Below are 18,422 nucleotides of genomic sequence, written 5' to 3'. Positions count from 1 at the left end.
AGCGTGGAATGTTTTCACATTCCCAGTTTTCATGTGACATGATATTTGTATACCAGTTACTTAATAGTCTGTGTTATTTGACATGATGAGTGGCTGAGTATAAATAACTTGCACTTCATTTGGCATGTGAGAGTGGAGAATTAGGGAGTAGGATTCATTCCAGAGCATGGTGACCTTAATGTGTAATTTTTCAGTAGGGATATTAGTAAACACAGTCAGTGGTCTTGAGGGCAAAAGCCATGCATAACTAGAACCTGGACAGTTTGTTTTCCAAACTTTAGGTGGAAGGCCACAAACTGGAAAAAAATATGAGCTAAGTCTGAAGAACTCAAAAATGTCTTGGGAAGGCTCAGCAGTGCTTTGGTTAGCAAACCTTTCATTGTTAAGGTTGCCATGACATCATTGATGGGGTAGTTTTATCTAGTTTATGTCGTGGCGTCATGGGCAGTGCTCTTAGTCGCTGTGGCCTGCCTAGGTAAAACAAAAGAACAAGTTTGGTGTAGTTTGTTTTCAGGAGCTGTGCACATTTTTTGGAAGTAAAGCTGTCTTTGTAAGATTGTTAGATCAGATCAGATCAGTAAGGAAGGCGACCAAAAATTGATGAGGGGCAGAAGCAGAAAGGTAATTTGGAAGTGGAGAACACTTTGAGGTGAACTTAAAGCGCACCAAGTGGGACCCCCTAAGGTGCAAGGTGGAAAAAAGAATGTTTGTGATCAAGGACATATGACTGAGGACCATAGAGCTGAAAAGTGGAAGAAAAAGGGCCTAGAGGAAAAAAAAATGAGGGGAGCTAAGTTTTTAAATTAGGTTTGTCTTCCTTTATAATTACACACCTACACATTAGCATACAGTTGTAAGGCAATGCATACAATAAGTTCACCTTTGTCAAGAAGCAACACTGTTTTGTGGCCTATGGGTTGTGTGCTCACCTAGCAGTCTGAAGGTCCCTGGTTAATTTCCCTGCAACTTGGGAGGAAATCTTTTTCTTTGCTGATCACGTTGTGGGTTTTGTGGACCACTTTTCCTGGAAGTAGACAGGTTTCATTGCTAATGGGATATGTAAGGCTTTCGCCCTAAAAGATGGGTTATTTAGAGGTGAAGTAGGCTCAGAGTACTGCATCACTATATTAATTGAACTTACTCGTCAAAAGACCACAGAAGTGAAATGAATGAAGTGGGAGGGAGAAAAGTGGCAGCCATTACTTTATCTCGTCTCTCTCGTTCAGGTTTATGCTTCTAAAATTTTGCTGAGGGATTTTGGACATGGGCGGGCACAAGGCAAAGTATTTCAGCTTACAGTGCATAGGACCAAGGTGCACAAGGAAACTGGTAGCCTTTTGCTTTTGCAGATCACCAGCCCCACCGTTCTTATACTTGTTTGGCACAACAAATCAGGTGTTTTCCCAAGCCCATTTTTTCTAAAAATGGTGAAAATATATGTCGGCACCAATTGTAGTCAAACGCACATGGACTTGAGAGAAGTAAGAGATACAATAAAAATTTGTTGTTGACAAGTATGATGTGTTCTTTTCTAGCTGTTGCATATGTGCCCAACAGGTGCGCAAAATGATTTCACTGTGGTAGCTCTGGGAAAATCCTAACTAATCCAACTGGTTTATGGAACAATTCCTAGTTGGTTCCAACTGGGTCTGATACAGTTTCCAGTTTGTTCATTTGTTCCAACTGTTTTTCTGACTACAGGCCAAATCAGTTCCCTGTTGGTTCTAACTGAAACAAATTGGTATGAGTTAAAACTAACTGGGAATTATTTCATAATCTGTTTGGACCAGTTCGTAGTTTTCACCATGGAGGTTAGCTTTTGCAGAATTTGTATCCTGAGCATTCACAAGATGAAAACACTTGAAACTTCACACAAGAGTACTTGATTTTGACTGATATGAGGAATGAAAAACTCTTTTTGGTTTATGGATTAGTTGGAAAGTGCAGTACTAAGAATGAGCCTCTAACGTAAGAGGCTCTGCTTTACTTTTTCAAGCAATACTAGTCATAGCTCGTGAATACTTAATGTTGTGCAGTTTCAGGTGCAAAAAGAACTATGGATGTGAATGCACACAAATGGTAGTTATTCAATAAAGAAAATCCAAGACAAAAAAATGAAATGTTGACGTTTTCATAGGGCTTCATAGCCTGTCCGCCCCTTTCTACAGGTAAAGAGAAACAGCCCTTTTCAAACGTTCCCAATCTACTGGGCTGCTTTTTTTTTCTCTTTCAATGCTAGTCGCATAGCATATCCCCCTTGCTCCAAATCGAGAGGGTTAAAAACTTTCTCTTCTCACTTTTCGATAGGTGTAAGCTGCCAAAGGCTTACAGAGCTTCGAAGCTCTGAAGCATATCATACAGCCTGAACATTCATTATGTAGTGTGGGAACTTTTGAAAAGGACTGTATGTATGCAATGCGTGTGGGTGAGGTCTGCTCTGAACACTTTATTCATTATTCAAGTTTTCATCAGTCCGGCTATATCGGTGAACCAGAAATCAGTGATTTCATCGGGCAATAAACGAAATCCGGCGTACAGTATCTTCCAGGTGAGCAGGTCCGGCTGGTATATTTTGCTGGGATGCGTCGTTTGCACCGAGTCGAGCATTTTCTTCGCCACGTCCAGCACTATGGGATCGGGTTCCTTCGCTATAGTTTTTCGGATGTTGCCTTCCATTTCGTCAGCGTAACCCTGCAACAGAAGAGAGGAAAATGTGTCCTGTTGTTTTCAGATGTTGCAAGGCCGGCAACCAGGCAGTGTTCATAAATCTGTTCCTACAAATGCCGGCCACAGCAGTTAGTCCAGTGTGAAAATACGATGAAGTTTGGAAAGTTGGCCCATGTGTATATACAGTCACGGTCAGGATGACCTGCAACGCTCTGGCGGCCGCTTTCTCCTGGTTTGCGTTTGATAGAAAATGAATACGGTGTGCTGCTGCACAGTACCAGGCATGCAGACACGCTGCTCGCTCGGCAGCTATATAGGGAACTTTGCAGCAGCGCCTGACTCGCATTGCTTCGTGACATCAGCTCGTACCACCTGATGTGTGTTGCAAGTCATACTGCGCGCGATAGTACCTCCCTTCGCGCAACACACATAAGCCGACCATTTGTCCAGCTCTGCACATGTCTTGGGATTCATGAGGCGAAGTACAGGTGCAGTCGGCAGCAAAAGTTTACGGGGTGTGTGCCCATTATAGGGCTTTAAAGGGTCCCTGAAACGGTGTTCATGTAGGCAAAGAGAAGTCGAAGTATTGATAGACATTGAGAGCACTATTAATATATTTTTTATAGCAAAATCCGATAGTTCGGCATGTCATGGCTTTGTTGCCACTTGGCCGGCAGCGAAAAATGCATTTATTTCTAAGAAATTTGGATTCGAAGTTGAAAAGGTTTTTCCCGCCGCTATGATTCAAACTTGGGATTCGGCTATGACGACAGAGGACTAAGTGACGTGAAACATGACGTGTTGCAGACTCCGTGATTTCTGGCTGCCAGCAGTGCGGCCTAGCAGCAGCCGAAAAGAAAGCTACCGCCGGCCGCACGTTGAAGGCATCTATCGGCTATTGCGGCCGTCGCTACAGTCGCTTCGCTTACGTTTGCACCGGCGTTTTGCGAGCGTTACGATGGATCTCGTTCTCGAAGTCGTCAACGAAGTTCTCGCAAATAGACACCTTTAGCATACCGTGTACCTTGATACCGCTAGCGGAATACCGGGAGCCCGCCTAACGCCGGCGAGCCGGCGCTGATTGGTCCCGATGCTTCAGGCGAGCGCGTAGCTGCCCGGCACGTGGCGCCATCTGGCGACGTCAAGGAGATTTGCGCATGCATCCCAGTCAAAAAAAACCATTGGAACCAATTGGATTTCCAATGGGTTCCAATTGGACGAGTTCAGTTTCCAATTGGTTCCAATTGGAATAGTGTTCCAATTGGATGGTCCAAATGGACTATCCAATTGGACAATTTGGGTTTTCAATTGGTTCCAATTGGAATGGTGTTCCAATTGGATGGTCCAAATGGACTATCCAATTGGACCATTTGGGTTTCCAATTGGTGAGCCCAATTGGTCTCACCCATTGCATCCAATTGGTCTGCCGAACTGCACCCAATTTATCCAATGAATGTTTGCATGTTTGACGAAAAAGGTAGAACTTGTATGGTACTTACAATAAGAGCTATCAGCAGCTTAGCCTAATAAATTGTACTCATCACCTACACCACCACTGGAGCTGAAATTAAATTAAATACCTGCGCTCAGTGGGCAAGCGCCACCGGCCCCAGCATGAGAGCCTCATAAGTGGGGTATATAAGTTGGAGCAGAAAGCAGAAGTGTGTTCTCTGGATGTACATATTGAGCTAATGTATGCTACTAGTGCCTGAATGTGCATTGTTGCTTGTGTGTGATGCATGTGTGTCCGTTGGCTTTGATTTCCATAAAAGCATGTTAATTTCAATCCTGTAGAAAAATGTTGATTGGCACTAGGCAGAGTGCCTCCCCGCAGTCTTCATAAATCAGTTTTCCTTTTGCACATTGCAATGTGTTAAGTTGTAGAAATATTCATCCAAGGTCCTAGAGCATATTATTCAAACATTTAGCTACCTTTCTCTATGAACGTAACATATTTTGTGAATATTTTCTGGGTCAAATAACTGCCTAGCCTAATGGGTCCAATTGGCTAGTCCATTTGGATCCAATTGGTCGGGGGCTAAAAACACAACTGGAACCAATTGGTTCCAATTGGGAAATCCAATTGGAACCAATGGGAATGTCCACTTGGTTCCATTTGGAATGTCCAATTGGTTCCAATGGTTTTTTTTTGACTGGGATTGGCTGCGCCTCAGTGATTTGTGCTTCTCGTGTCCTAGCGTTGCTAGAACCATTGGTTCCAGCAACACTGTTTTGTTATATGACGTCATGACGCTTGTACTTGCATGGAGGAAAGATACTTGCGAGTTTGGCCTGTGGCGGCGATACCTGTATTTTGGTTCTTGCTCTTTTCTACGTTACAAGAGCTTTGTTGCCAGTATGAGTGGCGTTTTTGTAATCAGGAGCTGGTATTCTGTCGATACAAGCCAACTTCAATTTCTCCTCAGTGTCCCTTTAACAAAGTTGGGTTGACATAACACAAATTTGCGACTTGTGTTACTACCTTCCTTAACAATATTCGGTGCTTAAATCATACAAATACGTTTCATTTCCGTTCCTTTGCGTTTTTTTTTTACGACTGTTCAATCAAATTGTTCAGCTAATCAAACTGTTCAGTCAGGCTAAATGTAGCCTGTCTGAGCACCAACTCATTGAGTACAAAGGAAACCGATAAAAGAAACGAGCTGGTTAATGTGGTTTCTTGTAGTAATCTCTAAATTAAGAGAGGCTTTTAGAATAGGGGACCCTATTGATTAGGGGGATAGGGGAATAGCGGGGCGCGACTGCGCATGCGCAGAGCAATAGCCGAGGGGCGTTGTTGTCCTGCGCAGTCGCGCACCGCTATTCGCCTATCCCCCTAAACGATAGGGTCGCCCCATTCTAAAAGTCTCTAATGTAGAGGGGTGCGAAATTCTGTTGACTTCTGGTGTGGTCGCAGTTGCGCTTAGGTAGGTTTTATGAACATAAAAATCGTCAGTAATCGCACTGTTTACTGGCATCTTAAGTTAGTGACGGCTGACAAGCTTTGACTCCTTAGTGGAGCAGATCGACAAACTAAAGCTTGGGCGAACTGCTTTTAGAAAAAATTTAGCGTCGAAAACTTCAGATTCGTACATTTTAAAGCAAAATTAAATTCGTAATTAAGCACCACGTTATAGTCAATGTGTTTCACAATCGACGGGCTCTCAAAAGCGCGGGCCGCATTCGTAGTTTGCTGTCAGCGAAATGGTGCAGTCGAATTTCGGTGATTCGAATTCGAAAGTGAGCGCGAATTTGTTCGAATTATGTGTAGTGTAAATTAACAGCAACCCTTTAAATACACTTGGTGCTGACGAGATCAGGGCCGGTATAAAATAACGATTCTGCAACCTATTTTATGCAGTTTTTGAATTTCCCGCCGTTCACAACTGTCTAAAGGGATGCCACGGCCCACGTTCACCCTTTTGAAGCCTAGAGCGTGTTGTCGCTTCAGCCAAAGGCGAAGGGCTTAAAATTCGAAAATGAAATCTATTCGGAAAGGAATTCGTCATGTTATACCCACCCAGAGCATAATTCGAATAAACCGGTGGTTCCGAATTAAGCGAGTTTGGCTTAAAAAATCTACCTCATGCCATTTTTTAAAGGGTGATATCTACTAGTTATTGGGTATTTCGGACCACTAGTACTGAACGCTCACCCTAGAGTAAATATTCTTGATGTCGTCCGGGAGCTTGTCCCACATGTACTTGTAGGACTTGAGCAGCGAGCTGGGCTCCGTCTGCGGCAGCCGGTAGAGGTTCGGTTCGATGGCCACCACGTAGATGCCGAACTTGAGCACTTCCCGGCGGAGTACTTCGGTGAAGCAGCGCACGGCGTACTTGCTCATGCAGTACGGGCCAGTGCCGGGCACGGCCATGCGGCTCCACACGCTGTTCACGATGACGAAGCGCCGTCCGTGGTAGGGAGACTGGCGTAGCAGTGGCAGGAACACCCTGGCCACGCGGGCAACGCACAGTACATTCACCTGTGCGGCGAAAAAATTTAGGAGGCTTTACAGCTAGATAAGCGCGCCTTTATTATTCTATTGTTTTATCGTTTACTTATTCGATGATTCTTTTGATTTTACGCAAATGCGGTATATGCAGTGGGCAGCGTTTAGATGGACCTACCTAATCCTGCACTTGAAGTAAAAACACCTTGGCAGAATGAAGCGTAAAGAAAAAGAAAAGGAAGAACATGCAGTGGGATATATACGGTTAGTAGGTATACTTTACAACGTGCTAAACACACTGCGTAAGCAGCAGCTGTTGCTGCACGTCAAAATCTGCTGCAGAACCGGTTGAGATAAGTGATAGTCTTGCTGTTCGATTACTGAGACACCTTTCAAAAGCCTGTCCTTTCATTTTTTGCTGTTCTCTCCACTACTCTCTTGGGTGTGGGCACACGGGAGGCAATTGGGCAAGGGTGCGAAAACTGGCGCAGAGGTGTGGTGCAGGCTTTCATTAGAAGCTGCCACTTCGGTGCAGGGCAGAAAGACTTTTTTTTTCATTGTTCACTCTTTGGCGTCTTCAATTAATGCAACGTCAATCTAAGGTACCATGTCTTAATTTATATATGTGAAGACGATAGTCTGGCTCGGTTCTATGGGGACGTCCATAAAATGCCATACTTTGCACTTGCAAACTTTGTTTATCAATTAAAAAAGGCTGTTGCCTTTCCGGCCATAAGCTTTTCTTTAAATAGATGCTTAAGACCGAGACACACAATTATGTCTGCCCCACATTATCTGCGCACTGCCAGTACATTTTGCGCGAGCAGAAATTCATTCGTATAGTAATAAAAAACCCGAACGAACACGTTCAGCATTGTATGCTAACATTATAGCTAGCATTACTGGTGACACGAAAGAAAGCAAGTCTGACCTCGTAGGTCCATCGCATGTCGTCGTCGTCGTACCACTCCAGCTCGCCGAGGGACACCACGCTCAGGTTGATGATGACGGCCCACAAGTGGTAGTCGTCCTTGCACAAAGCCCGCACGCGCTTCTCGAACTCGGCCAGCGAATCGGCCTGTGTCACGTCCGTCTCCACTACGTGGATGTTGTCCGAACCCTGGTACATGAGCTGCCTGGTGCCGGGACTGTGCTCGCTCACGCAGCCGGCGACCACCTGCGTGGATTGTGATCCGATACACTGCATGAGAGCGGGCCTCAATACTTGGCGTGTACCTTCGCCAGATCTCTTGTAGCAGTTGGCTAAGACCAAGGTCTAATTCCTGACAAGTACAGTCTAGCCTCGTTATAACGAAACGCTTTATAACGAAATAATGGATATAACGAAAAAACGATTCCTCTTAGAAGCTTGTTCAACATGGGCTATAACGAAGTGACGGCTATAACGAAGTACTCGCCGGGCCCCTTCAACTTAATTCGTTATAACGAGGTTCAGCTGTACCTCCGTAGGCTTACTGTCCTAACATATCTTCAGTACTGTCCTTCTGCTGCTACACTGTCACGCTTTTGTGTGCACTCTATATACTTTTGCCATACAGCGACAAAAGAAAGCAGGTGACTTTATCGCGTCTGAAAGCAGTATAGTTGTTAAACTCATTCTGCAACGTCCACACGATGACTTAGGGGATGCGAGTGACGTTTAGCAACGGGGGAAGGCTGTGGGCACGCTAGGTCGCTGCCACAGTGGGGAAAATTGCTGACCGGAGGAGGCAAAGCTACGCAGCTCTTGCCGTAAGTTCACGTATGTGCTCAAACGCGGGAAAAAATGACTGACGATTTAGCATGGTTAAGCCTTATGTGAAATGGGTGCGCTAGCATATCGGTTTTCATTCTCTCATTGGTCGTTCTCTCTTGCATTCATAGATCCCCGGGAGTCCTTGTATACCACTGCTGGCTCAGCTGTGGTGCAGCGGTTAAGCGGTGCGCCACTGCCCTGCGATGGCAGGTGCTGCCACCGGTGGAGCTTGTGAGACTTGGGTTGCTCTTCCTGAGCAAACTCTCGGGAATAATCATGAACTGCCACCTGCCACGGTGGGCATTTTGCTCCGAGCACCTAGCAGTTTGCTTACAGTCCGGTGGAAATGCGGCCGCCGCGGCCGGGATCGAGCCTTCGACCTTGGATCAGTAGCCGAACGCCAAATCCACTAAGCCATTGTCGGTTATTTTAAATTGCCCAGTTACGCGTGAGCTGCTTAGTTTAATCTGGTTTCTAGATTTCCCTAACCCCGTTCTAGGAAAACAAGGGTCATGTACTTCCTGCGTACCGTGAATCCTCGTCGGCCGAGCTCCAGGGCCAGTCTGTTTCCGTAGCCGCTGTCGCAGCGCGTGATGGCGACAATCTTGCCCTTTGGCATGACCACCTTGTAAGCGAGCAGCTTGAGCAGCCAGACGGCGCAGTAGTGCGAGACGACTATGACGACCAGGGCGAGGGATACCATGTGCGCCCCGGTGCGTACCACGGGCACCATGTACAGGATGCAGAACAGAAAGAGGAACATCACGATGAACATGCTTGCGTAGCCTCGCATGTTCCCGGTCTTCTCGCTGTTCCCACTGGAATGCGCCCGCTTCTGGATGAGGGGTAGCACGCGGTTCTTCTTCTTCAGCTCAGTAAACATGGCACGCGGTTGCCGGTGCATTTTCTTCTTCGCTGTCGCCAGTTTGTGAACGCTTGTAACTTTCACTGAAATATGTCATTTTTTTCCCTCTAGGAACGTAATAGTAACGTAATATGAAATGCAGTTTCACATAGAACACATGCGCGCACAAAAAAGAAACGTTGGGGGTTTCACTGGGTGAACATCCTTACATGACGAAACCGAGGAAAAGGAATGGATATTTATCTTTATTAATGCGTATACCTTCAGGACCCAATGAACAACCACAAAATTATGCTGGGGAACATCTAGGGCAGCACATACGCCCGCTGGATAGCTTCGCAGATCCGAGAATGGTTGAAATTTCAGCAGAAAGATGGTTGCAACCACTGTTGACATGCCACGGACGAAACTTGCATGCCAGCAAAACTAAAGATCTGAGCAAGAAGTCAACATCTCCGTTGCCCCAATACCGCGAAACATCATCCGGAACTCAACGAGGGAAGACGCAAGACAAGGGAAAAAAGCCATACATGGTATGTATGGTAGATTACCAATGCGCACATACTTCAATATTACCGACTCTCCTGCAGAACATGCTCACCACCTCACAAAATTCTCCGTCGAAACGAGGCGACCTGCTAGCTCCAAATCCAGGTTCACACTTTCCCCCATCTTGCGCTGGGGCACAAATTTTACCAAACACGCTGCACCGCGAATTGCCCACTGTGTGGCGCACATCCAATCGATTACTCTTGTTTTATGACAGTTGCGGCCGCCGGATCCCAGCAAACTTTCTAACCTGTCATTCCACTAGAATACCTGGCTCCTCTGGACTCCACCCTTGATATCCATTAGGCCACTCTAAACACATCTCCAGTTATTACTTCTGCTGAACGCGTGTTCTGTTCAGCCCATTTTCTTCAGTTTCAGGTGGGATGTCACCGAAATGAATTTATTTTCTAAATCACGCTGGGCGCTGTTAACATCAGTTTTCGTTTGGACAGCTCGGGCTGCCGGACTTATTACTCTGCTATCAGGAAGTATTTCATACCCTACAATTAAGCCTGAAAAAAACTCCAGCAAATGAAATGGAGTACTGCTGTAACTTTATTAGACGTCGGTAGTAGGTAGTGCGTAAGCAGGCTGCAGAGGCGACAAAGCAGGATAGTAAAATTGATTGTGATGATGCGATGGTTTTATATCTATTGAAAGAAAAAAGAAAGCCAGGGAGGGAGGGAATAATCTGAGAAAAAAGCAGGATATGGTTACATCGGACAATGTTGGAAACGAACGGATATAATCACTGTCTCGAATTTAATGACTGGGCTAATTGCGCGCACAGCAGAGCAAAAGTTACGCAAGAAACAGCGCATTTAGCTTCAAGCGGACAGAGCAGCTTTCGAAGGATGCAGAGCTAGTATGCATTTCGGAGTTGTACACTGAAGTCAATTTTTCTGCGCAGTCTGCGCCGTTTGACGAGTGCAATGCCTTAATTCGCATTCCTTTTTTTCTTCTGCCGCGCTCACTCCCTGGACCTCTTTTTGCAGAAGTCCGCGCCAAGTTCAGCAGGAATTCGCAGTATGCCTGCGCTCACTGAAGTGGAAGGGAGGAAAAAGTGCCGCAAAATGTCGGCAACCCTGCGCATTGGAGGTAGGGGAGCTGATGGCAGCCCTACTTGTTGGCGGGTCCTTAATGAAAGACGGCGGGTGTTTGCACGTGGTATGAGGTTTGTAAAGATGAGCAGTCATGTCGAGCCGGCGGGATGCAGTTAAATGAATATTCGTATATCGTATGACGTGCTGCAACGTGCTTTAGCATGCAACGTTTCTTTTTTTTTCCAGATAAACGGTGATTTCTAACACCTTGTCCAGGTGCTGGCAAGACACTTCTCTGGGGTATACGTTGCCTGCAGTTGCGGCTGTTAGCTGCTGTTTATGTAGGCGACACGCAGCTTGCTGTTTATTGCGACTGTAATTTGGCCGTAATGCATTGGTGAACAGACAGCCAGGGATGCACTCGCTTATTCGTTTAGGAAACCACAGCATAACGGTACAGCGCCAAGGCATACTGGAACTGCTATAGAACGGGTGCGCGTTCACGGTCGCTGCGTGCGGATCATTATGTAACTTGCGCAGCCAAATCTAAAAAGCCTGTGGTGTGCTCACTTTTACAGTCGGGTCCACTCTATGCTGGAGGCAAAAATCAGGGCAAAAAGTCACCTTTGTTTCGCGTGCGCAACTAAACACACGTGACAAAAATGCTGTTATGCCACCGCTGCCCAGTGCTCAAGACTATTCGTGGTCGTGAGCGATGTCATGGATCCAGGACTGTAATGGCTGCGGCACAAATGAGGCAGAGTGAAAGGATGGCCGTGCAGACTTCTCATGGCGCTCATTGTAACTTTCACAACCGTCAGAATTACTTTGGAATCCATGTTCCATGTAGACTGAAGCGAGAGAAGGAGAGGTTTATCTGCAAAGAATGACAGAGGTCGACCTGATCTGTATGGTTCTGTGGCCTGCTAATGTGTAACGAATGAACGGGGATAGGAAATAGAGGGGGCTACAATAGGCGACAATGTGAAGAGGGGACAGATGCGAATACGAACGCACGACCTAAGGGCTTGATGGTAGAGAGTCGAAATATGTGCAGCCCTGTTGAGTGGGGGTCGTTTTTTTTAGACTATAAGCCAAATAAAACTGCGCAGGCGGTATACGGAATATTGTTTCTAGATAGAAACCATCACCTTGAAAAAAAACTTACGGCCTGCCCGTCAAACATTTCCCACGATGACTTTGCGTAGTGCGCGGCGGGTGCTATTGCAGATTTGCCAAGCTACAGCAGTACTCGACGGAGCGCGAATGCAGGCAGCGACATCAAAGCAGAGATCATGGTGACAAGGAGCATTTTAACTGAACCAAACTGCCTTCGACGAAGGGGGAAACAAAGCTAAATAAACGCTTTTTGGTTTATTGCGCTAGCGATTAAAGATCTTCGGACAAGAAAAACAAATAAAGTAAGGCGTACTCGGTAACTGTTGTTCGGGAGCAGTATGTTGCAAGCAGTCAACTGCTTAATTGCACATGTCCTCGTTTATATATTTTGCACTGGTTACATTTCCATTTCTTATAAGTTACACGTTGTTTGTATGTTGTGCAATTTTTGGGTGTTTAACTCGTCCACAGCGTGCACCAGTGACATCAGATATCGCTTTGTTTTAATCAGTTATGCTTTCATCAGTCCGGATACCTCCGTGAGCCAGAAATCCGTGATCTCGTCCGGAAGCATGCGGAATCCAGCGTACAGAACTTTCCTCCTGAGCAGGTCGGGCTGGTAGAGCTTGCTGGGATGCGCCGTCTGCACAGAGTCGAGCATCTTCTCCGCCACTTCCAGGACGACTGGGTCCGATTCTTTCGCTATTATATTCCGGATATTGGCCCCCATCTCGTCACCGTAACTCTGCGGGCGAGGAGACAGTGAAAGACATCTCGAACGCCGCAAATAGAAGACAGTTGTTTGCACGTTATACCTTGAAATCAGACGGAACTGCAAGATAAGAGTAGCCCACATATACAAACGCATACTGAATTTTTTTCATCTAGCCAGTTACTATCAACTTACGCGCTTGAAGAGAAAATGCCTTTCTTATAGCGTACAGGAACACTTACTTAGTTTTCACTCATGAATAAAATTTATTTTTATGTCTCCAAAAAACATGAAAACGCATCATATATAGGGATTTCGCGTTTAAAGAAATAATTCGTAAGAAAAGTATGCTGTTCTCTCATACTTCGCGAATTAATTATTAACTGTAGGTTGTGTTCAGATTTATGTTACTCCGACCGGTACTAAACGAATCATGGTCGGATCTAAAAGATCAGAGGGGGGGGGGGGGGGGGGGGATGTGAAGTAAATGCCATTTAAAAAACATACTGAACCCTATTTTTTCTACGAATAAAAGTTTTGAATATGCACTGTACATACGGTACCATCCCCGCCAATTGTTGTCAGCAAGTTTGCACCTGAGATTAACAAACATTGAGAATTATTGTTCTCTTCGGCTAATTTCAACGAGACATGAATCTTTGTAGTATTGCAAACGGAAAGTCATGTTTGTCACTGCACAACAAATCAAAATCAAACTGGAGCTCATAGCACAGTGAACGACAGGTAGTGCGTGCTGAGAGGAGCGGAATTAGGTAAATATCGTGACCATGTTTCTTTTTTCTGCAAGATTCAGAGTGGCGAGCTCCACAACAGGAAGTCGGCAACAGCGAGCCGCCATGAAAAGGCATTGCATAGTTCCACCTTTTCATGTGCTGGCAGGCTTTAATTCTAACTGGCGTAGCTAGCAGTGGATTCAAGAGGATAACTTTCGAATGCATAACTTCGTATCGCTGCCTTCCAACAAGAACAGACCGCATTGGTTCCGAGTGTTGCTCTGGCCTTTGCACCGTTGATATCTGCGCTTTGCTTCGCAAAGAGCGAACACTTACTGCCAGACCTTATGGCAGTGAGCCATCACGCACGAATTTTATTGTTCATGTTCCGAGCCAAATAAAAATTTCACTCTCTCTCTGTCCTGTTCATTTCGAGTTGCTCACTACTTCGCTCCTTCCGTCCTCCACTTCGAACGCCTCAGTTGCAACGACAGAACTGGCAGTGCCGAGGACTCGAATTGTCGTTACGAAAACATCGCAGGAGTTTATTTGCCGCATATTTCCTGTGGCAACTTTCAAATGATTTTTTTCGACCCACAGGAATTAAACGCTCACCCGAGAGTAAATGTCCTTGGTCTCGTCCGGGAGCTTGTCCCACATGTACTTGTAGGACTTCAGCAGCGAGCTGGGTTCCGTCTGCGGCAGCCGGTAGAGGTTCGGCTCGACGCCGACCACGTAGATGCCGAACTTCAGCACTTCCCGGCGGAGCACCTCGGTGAAGCAGCGCACGGCGTACTTGCTCATGCAGTACGGTCCCGTACCGGGCATGGCTATGCGGCTCCACACACTGTTCACGATTACGAAGCGCCGTCCGCAGTATGGAGACTCGCGCAGCAGGGGCAGGAACATCCTGGCTACGCGGGCAACGCATAGCACATTCACCTGCACGTTCACGGGGTACCAGTATTGTGACTTTTTATGTGCTTTCTCACTGTGTGCTTAGTAGTTTTTGTACAGTCACAGTGACATGATGCGAAAACATTACTTTTATCACGGGTACTTTCTGCAGTGTTATATGTCATCCCTACGTCTATTCCACAAACACAAGCATAGAATATGTAAGGCTGAAGCGCAACGTGGTAAGTAGAGCCCACTCCAAATGGTACAAGATAAGAACATAAGCGATAAGAACATGCTTAAACACTGGTCACTAATGCGGGACCAGAGGCACGGCTGCCTCAGCGGCGTAGATTACGCAGAGTGGCGCAACGTCCGCTGTACAGAATAAGGAACAATGCCTCCTTTTCAGCGCTTTTTCATTAAGGGCCAGCAAAGGGAAGCAAAGTACGGTGCGAAGTCTTCGTCATATACGTCTAACAAGCACCACAGAAAGACCACACGATCACGTCGATTACATATGGTAGCACTACACTGACGTCGAACATTTGTGGCCCTTCACCGCACTCTAAAACCATGAAACGAGGTGAGACAACAGAGCTGACCTGTTGATGACCTCACCTCGTAGGTCCATCGCATGTCTTCATCGTCGTACCACTCCAGCTCGCCAATGGAGACCACGCTGAGGTTGATGATGACGGCCCACAGGTGAGTGTCACGCTTGCACAGCGATCGCACGCGCCTCTCGAACTCTGCCAGCGACTCGACCTGCGTCACGTCCGTCTCCACTACGTGGATGTTGTTCGAACCATGGTGCATGAGCTGCCGCGTTCCCGGGCTCTGCGCGCTCACGCAACCGGCGACCACCTGCGTGCATCGATCGAACACGCCAAGCTGTGCCAGAGCACGCACTCGTATTTGGCGTGCACGACACGATACCTTTGATGTCAGATCCGAGATGTACATATAGGTTTACTGAAAGGTACCCTCCTCTGGTTCCTTAGTTGCACTGACATTTTTTCCTATCACCACGTTCAATAGATGTGCATCCTTTTTCATAGTCTTCAGGACATATGGCTTGCTTCTCAACCGTGTAGTGGAGCGCTTATGGCACCCACAACTTCTGAATCTCTGTAAGCCGACTAGAACCTTCGTCATCACCCTTCAAGACCGTTTGGCCTTTAGGTGTACCGTAAGCTAGGTACCTCTTAAAGTTGAAATGTACACCACCTGGCTCGGAGACTTTTGGACAAAGCTGTGCGTGTGTGTGATGTCCCCTAAAGAAACGGCCTCTGGGCGTGTATGGAAAAAGCTATGTCCGTCTACGGCCTTTTTATGATCGTCTATACACGCCCAAAGCGGTGCTTATTGCCAGCCATTGAAAAATATATGCCACTAGAGCTATAGCTTCGGAACAATGCAAATGTTTTAGCTGTGCATAGAAAAGTATAGCCGCCTGAATCTGCAGCTATAGGTAGCCATAAAAAAGGCTTATGTGTTGAATGTGGCAACGCTGTACATGACTTATCAGTGGAGCGGCTCAGATACGACGGCGAATGCTTATTTTGGGCAGTGCAGCTAGTGTGTTGCGAAATCGCTGATTAGTTGATTAAAGGTGCGAGTATCGTCTGGAAGCTCGAGATCTTGTGCTTCTTCGCCGAAAAAAAAGAACTTAGCGTGTATAGGTCCACGATGAAGTAAATGAAAGTTTTAAACATCGAGCTCTTAGCCAGCGTATTAATAAATGAAGTTTTCATTCAGTGCAAAGTGCAACCGAAGCCGTGAGTAGTCAGCAGCCTGACAGCTTACCCCCTATTGCAATTCCGGTGGAGTGTTTGGTTATAACGCCGGCCTGACGAAAATGCTTACAACTTCTGCCTCTCTTGAGAAGTTCACCAGAAGTACGTTATAATGGGGCCAAAATGTTTCGTCGGTCATTATTTCGCCTCTTTGGCTGGAGGCAAGTGACGTCACCAGACCAGAAGTGACGTCACTTGCTGCAAAGGCATCAACAACTGCTAATGCCATCGCATTGCCAACACATAGTGAAATTAAGTGTCCATGAGAAATTTTTCCTGTCTTGTGTAAGTGGCCAAAGAAAGTCAGAAAGACCTCTAACCTACACTGAAGACACCCCGTTAACCTAAAAATTAGCAAACATTTTTAGGTTAACGGGGTGCCTTCAGTGTAGGTTAGAGCTTTTTCTGTTTTTCTTTGGCCACTTACCTGCATTGTGCAGTTACTGACAAGCGTAGAGAATTCGACTGCCACGTTAACTAAAATTGACAAATTTCCGAGGGAATTGCAGCTGGCGGGCAATAAGGTCATGCGATGCTTACAGATCATTCGACACACATACCTCGTTCCGTGGAAAGCCTCTCTCGGCCTTTGCTTTGCGCGTATTTACATACAGCCGCAATAGCATTGCCGTGCTCTCTGCGAAATCAGAGTTCGGATTGCGCTCCGATTAAGAACCGCGTACCGTGACCGCTTACCGTGAACCCTCGTCGGTTGAGCTCCATGGCGAGTCGGTTCCCGTAGCCGCTGTCGCAGCGCGTGATGACGACGATCTTGCCCCTGGGTTCGACCACCTTGTAGGTGAACGCTTTGAGCAGCCAGACTGCCGAGTAGTGCGAGGCGATCACCACGACCAGGGTGAGAGAGAACATGTGCGCCACGGTGCGTACCAGGGGTACCATGTACAGGATGGAGAACAGCATTGCGGACATGGCAATGATCATGGCCGCGTAGCCTCGCATGGTCGCAGCCTTTTTCGATGCGACTGAGCCTTCTGTCTGTCGACGTTGCTGCTTCTTCTTCTTCTTCACCTCTTTATAATGGCACATACCCACGTGGGGGGATTGGCCAAGGTACAGTGGTATACATAAGGGAATTTTCATAGGATTACGACAAAATATCGGAGCCAAACGTGAATTTTGAAAAATGTATTCATGAAAAACGACAGAAGAATATTTGAAGTGAAATAACAAAGAACATTTTGGCGAGAATAATAATAATATATATATATATATGTAAAACTCCAAGACTTTTAAAGGAGTTAGCAAATCAACCTACCAATTGCAATTATGTAATCATGGAGATTCCCACAAATTGAACCCAATGCAAATCCTTTGGCGCTCGCTCCGAACGATAACAACACTGGCAGAGATAACGGGAGCCCTAACCTGGAGAGAGGGACCTCCAGGTAAATCTTTCTCTTGTGCGAACTTTGGACAGTAGAGCAGGAAATGGTCCACAGATTCAACGTCCCCGCATGAGTCACATAGGTTTGTCGGATACCACCCACATCTGCATAGGTATAAATTTAAACTGGCTGGTGGCTCGTCTTCTCCTTCTTTTCTGGCACAACCACTGCACCCACGAGCGAATTGTCGGATGAAACCCGGCAGATGTGGTCCCCATTCATGATTATGACTAAATGAATGGTATAAGCACAAGAAAATAAAGTATCTTTCACTGCTTAACCGTGGTTCGCTAACGAAGGGTCTTTTTCTTGAATATATAACAGAGTACGCGAGCATATTTGAAAAAAAAGGAAGGACGTACTTTTGCAAAGATCATAATAGTGACTTTGCGCCTTTTGGCTTTTAGTCACCGTGGAGCCCTAAACCCTCAGATTAACTTATCCATTCATAATAAATGTGGCGAAGCAGAAATATCGTACGGTTAATGAACCATTGTCTTTCTTATGTGCCTGCTTGAGAGGAACATAAAAACGGCAAGCGCAGGGGTACATGCCTCAGTATGGACGCGAGGAAGAATTGTGCGACTATCATCCTATGTATTAAAGAAGTAGTGATAAACAACATAAATATTGCAGACACGACTGAAAAGCCACGGAGATGTCGTTTAAGTGGTTCACAAGAGGAAAAGCTTTGTAGATATCTGGCACGGAGTGCACGCGTTTGCAGAAGAGATCGTACTATGGGAGAGGGCGCTGATCTTGTAAATCAGCTTGCCAGCATTCCATGAGGTACTTTGCGGAACACCAAAAAATGCTTCAACAATTTAAATAAGCTCTGATGCTGCTTCGTGAAAAATTAGGTCCTTACACACACTTAAACAAATGCGTGGCCTTTGATTATTGAAGGTTTAAGGACGAGGTTG

The 18,422-nt window shown here is 46.2% G+C and overlaps 2 protein-coding genes and 1 long non-coding RNA gene across 3 annotated transcripts; 1 reads left to right on the top strand and 2 right to left on the bottom strand.

Moving 5' to 3' along the window:
• Positions 1 to 232: 232 nt before the first annotated feature.
• LOC149342152 (uncharacterized) lies at positions 233 to 1,514 on the top strand. Its single transcript, XR_016283005.1, has 2 exons — positions 233 to 363; positions 1,350 to 1,514. It is a non-coding gene; the product is annotated as an uncharacterized LOC149342152 (long non-coding RNA).
• A 943-nt stretch (positions 1,515 to 2,457) lies between these two features.
• Positions 2,458 to 9,315, bottom strand: LOC149342151 (17-beta-hydroxysteroid dehydrogenase type 6-like). Its single transcript, XM_089544406.1, has 4 exons — positions 8,902 to 9,315; positions 7,548 to 7,793; positions 6,323 to 6,649; positions 2,458 to 2,691 (listed from the first exon to the last, which is right to left on the bottom strand). The coding sequence occupies exons 1-4, from the start codon at positions 9,274 to 9,276 to the stop codon at positions 2,458 to 2,460; spliced, it is 1,182 nt and encodes a 393-aa protein (XP_089400532.1). The 5' UTR covers positions 9,277 to 9,315.
• Positions 9,316 to 12,245: 2,930 nt separating this feature from the next.
• On the bottom strand, positions 12,246 to 17,053 carry LOC149342150 (short-chain dehydrogenase/reductase family 9C member 7-like). The gene is made up of 4 exons (XM_089544405.1): positions 16,790 to 17,053; positions 14,916 to 15,161; positions 14,013 to 14,339; positions 12,246 to 12,696 (listed from the first exon to the last, which is right to left on the bottom strand). Exons 1-4 carry the CDS (start codon positions 17,051 to 17,053, stop codon positions 12,463 to 12,465), a joined length of 1,071 nt encoding a protein of 356 aa, XP_089400531.1. The 3' UTR covers positions 12,246 to 12,462.
• Between the last annotated feature and the right edge of the window lie 1,369 nt (positions 17,054 to 18,422).

This window comes from Amblyomma mixtum, chromosome 5 (assembly GCF_055824585.1).
Source record: "Amblyomma mixtum isolate Tamu chromosome 5, ASM5582458v1, whole genome shotgun sequence".
Taxonomy (NCBI): domain Eukaryota; kingdom Metazoa; phylum Arthropoda; class Arachnida; order Ixodida; family Ixodidae; genus Amblyomma; species Amblyomma mixtum.
This window is presented reverse-complemented; position numbering and strand designations above follow the sequence as displayed.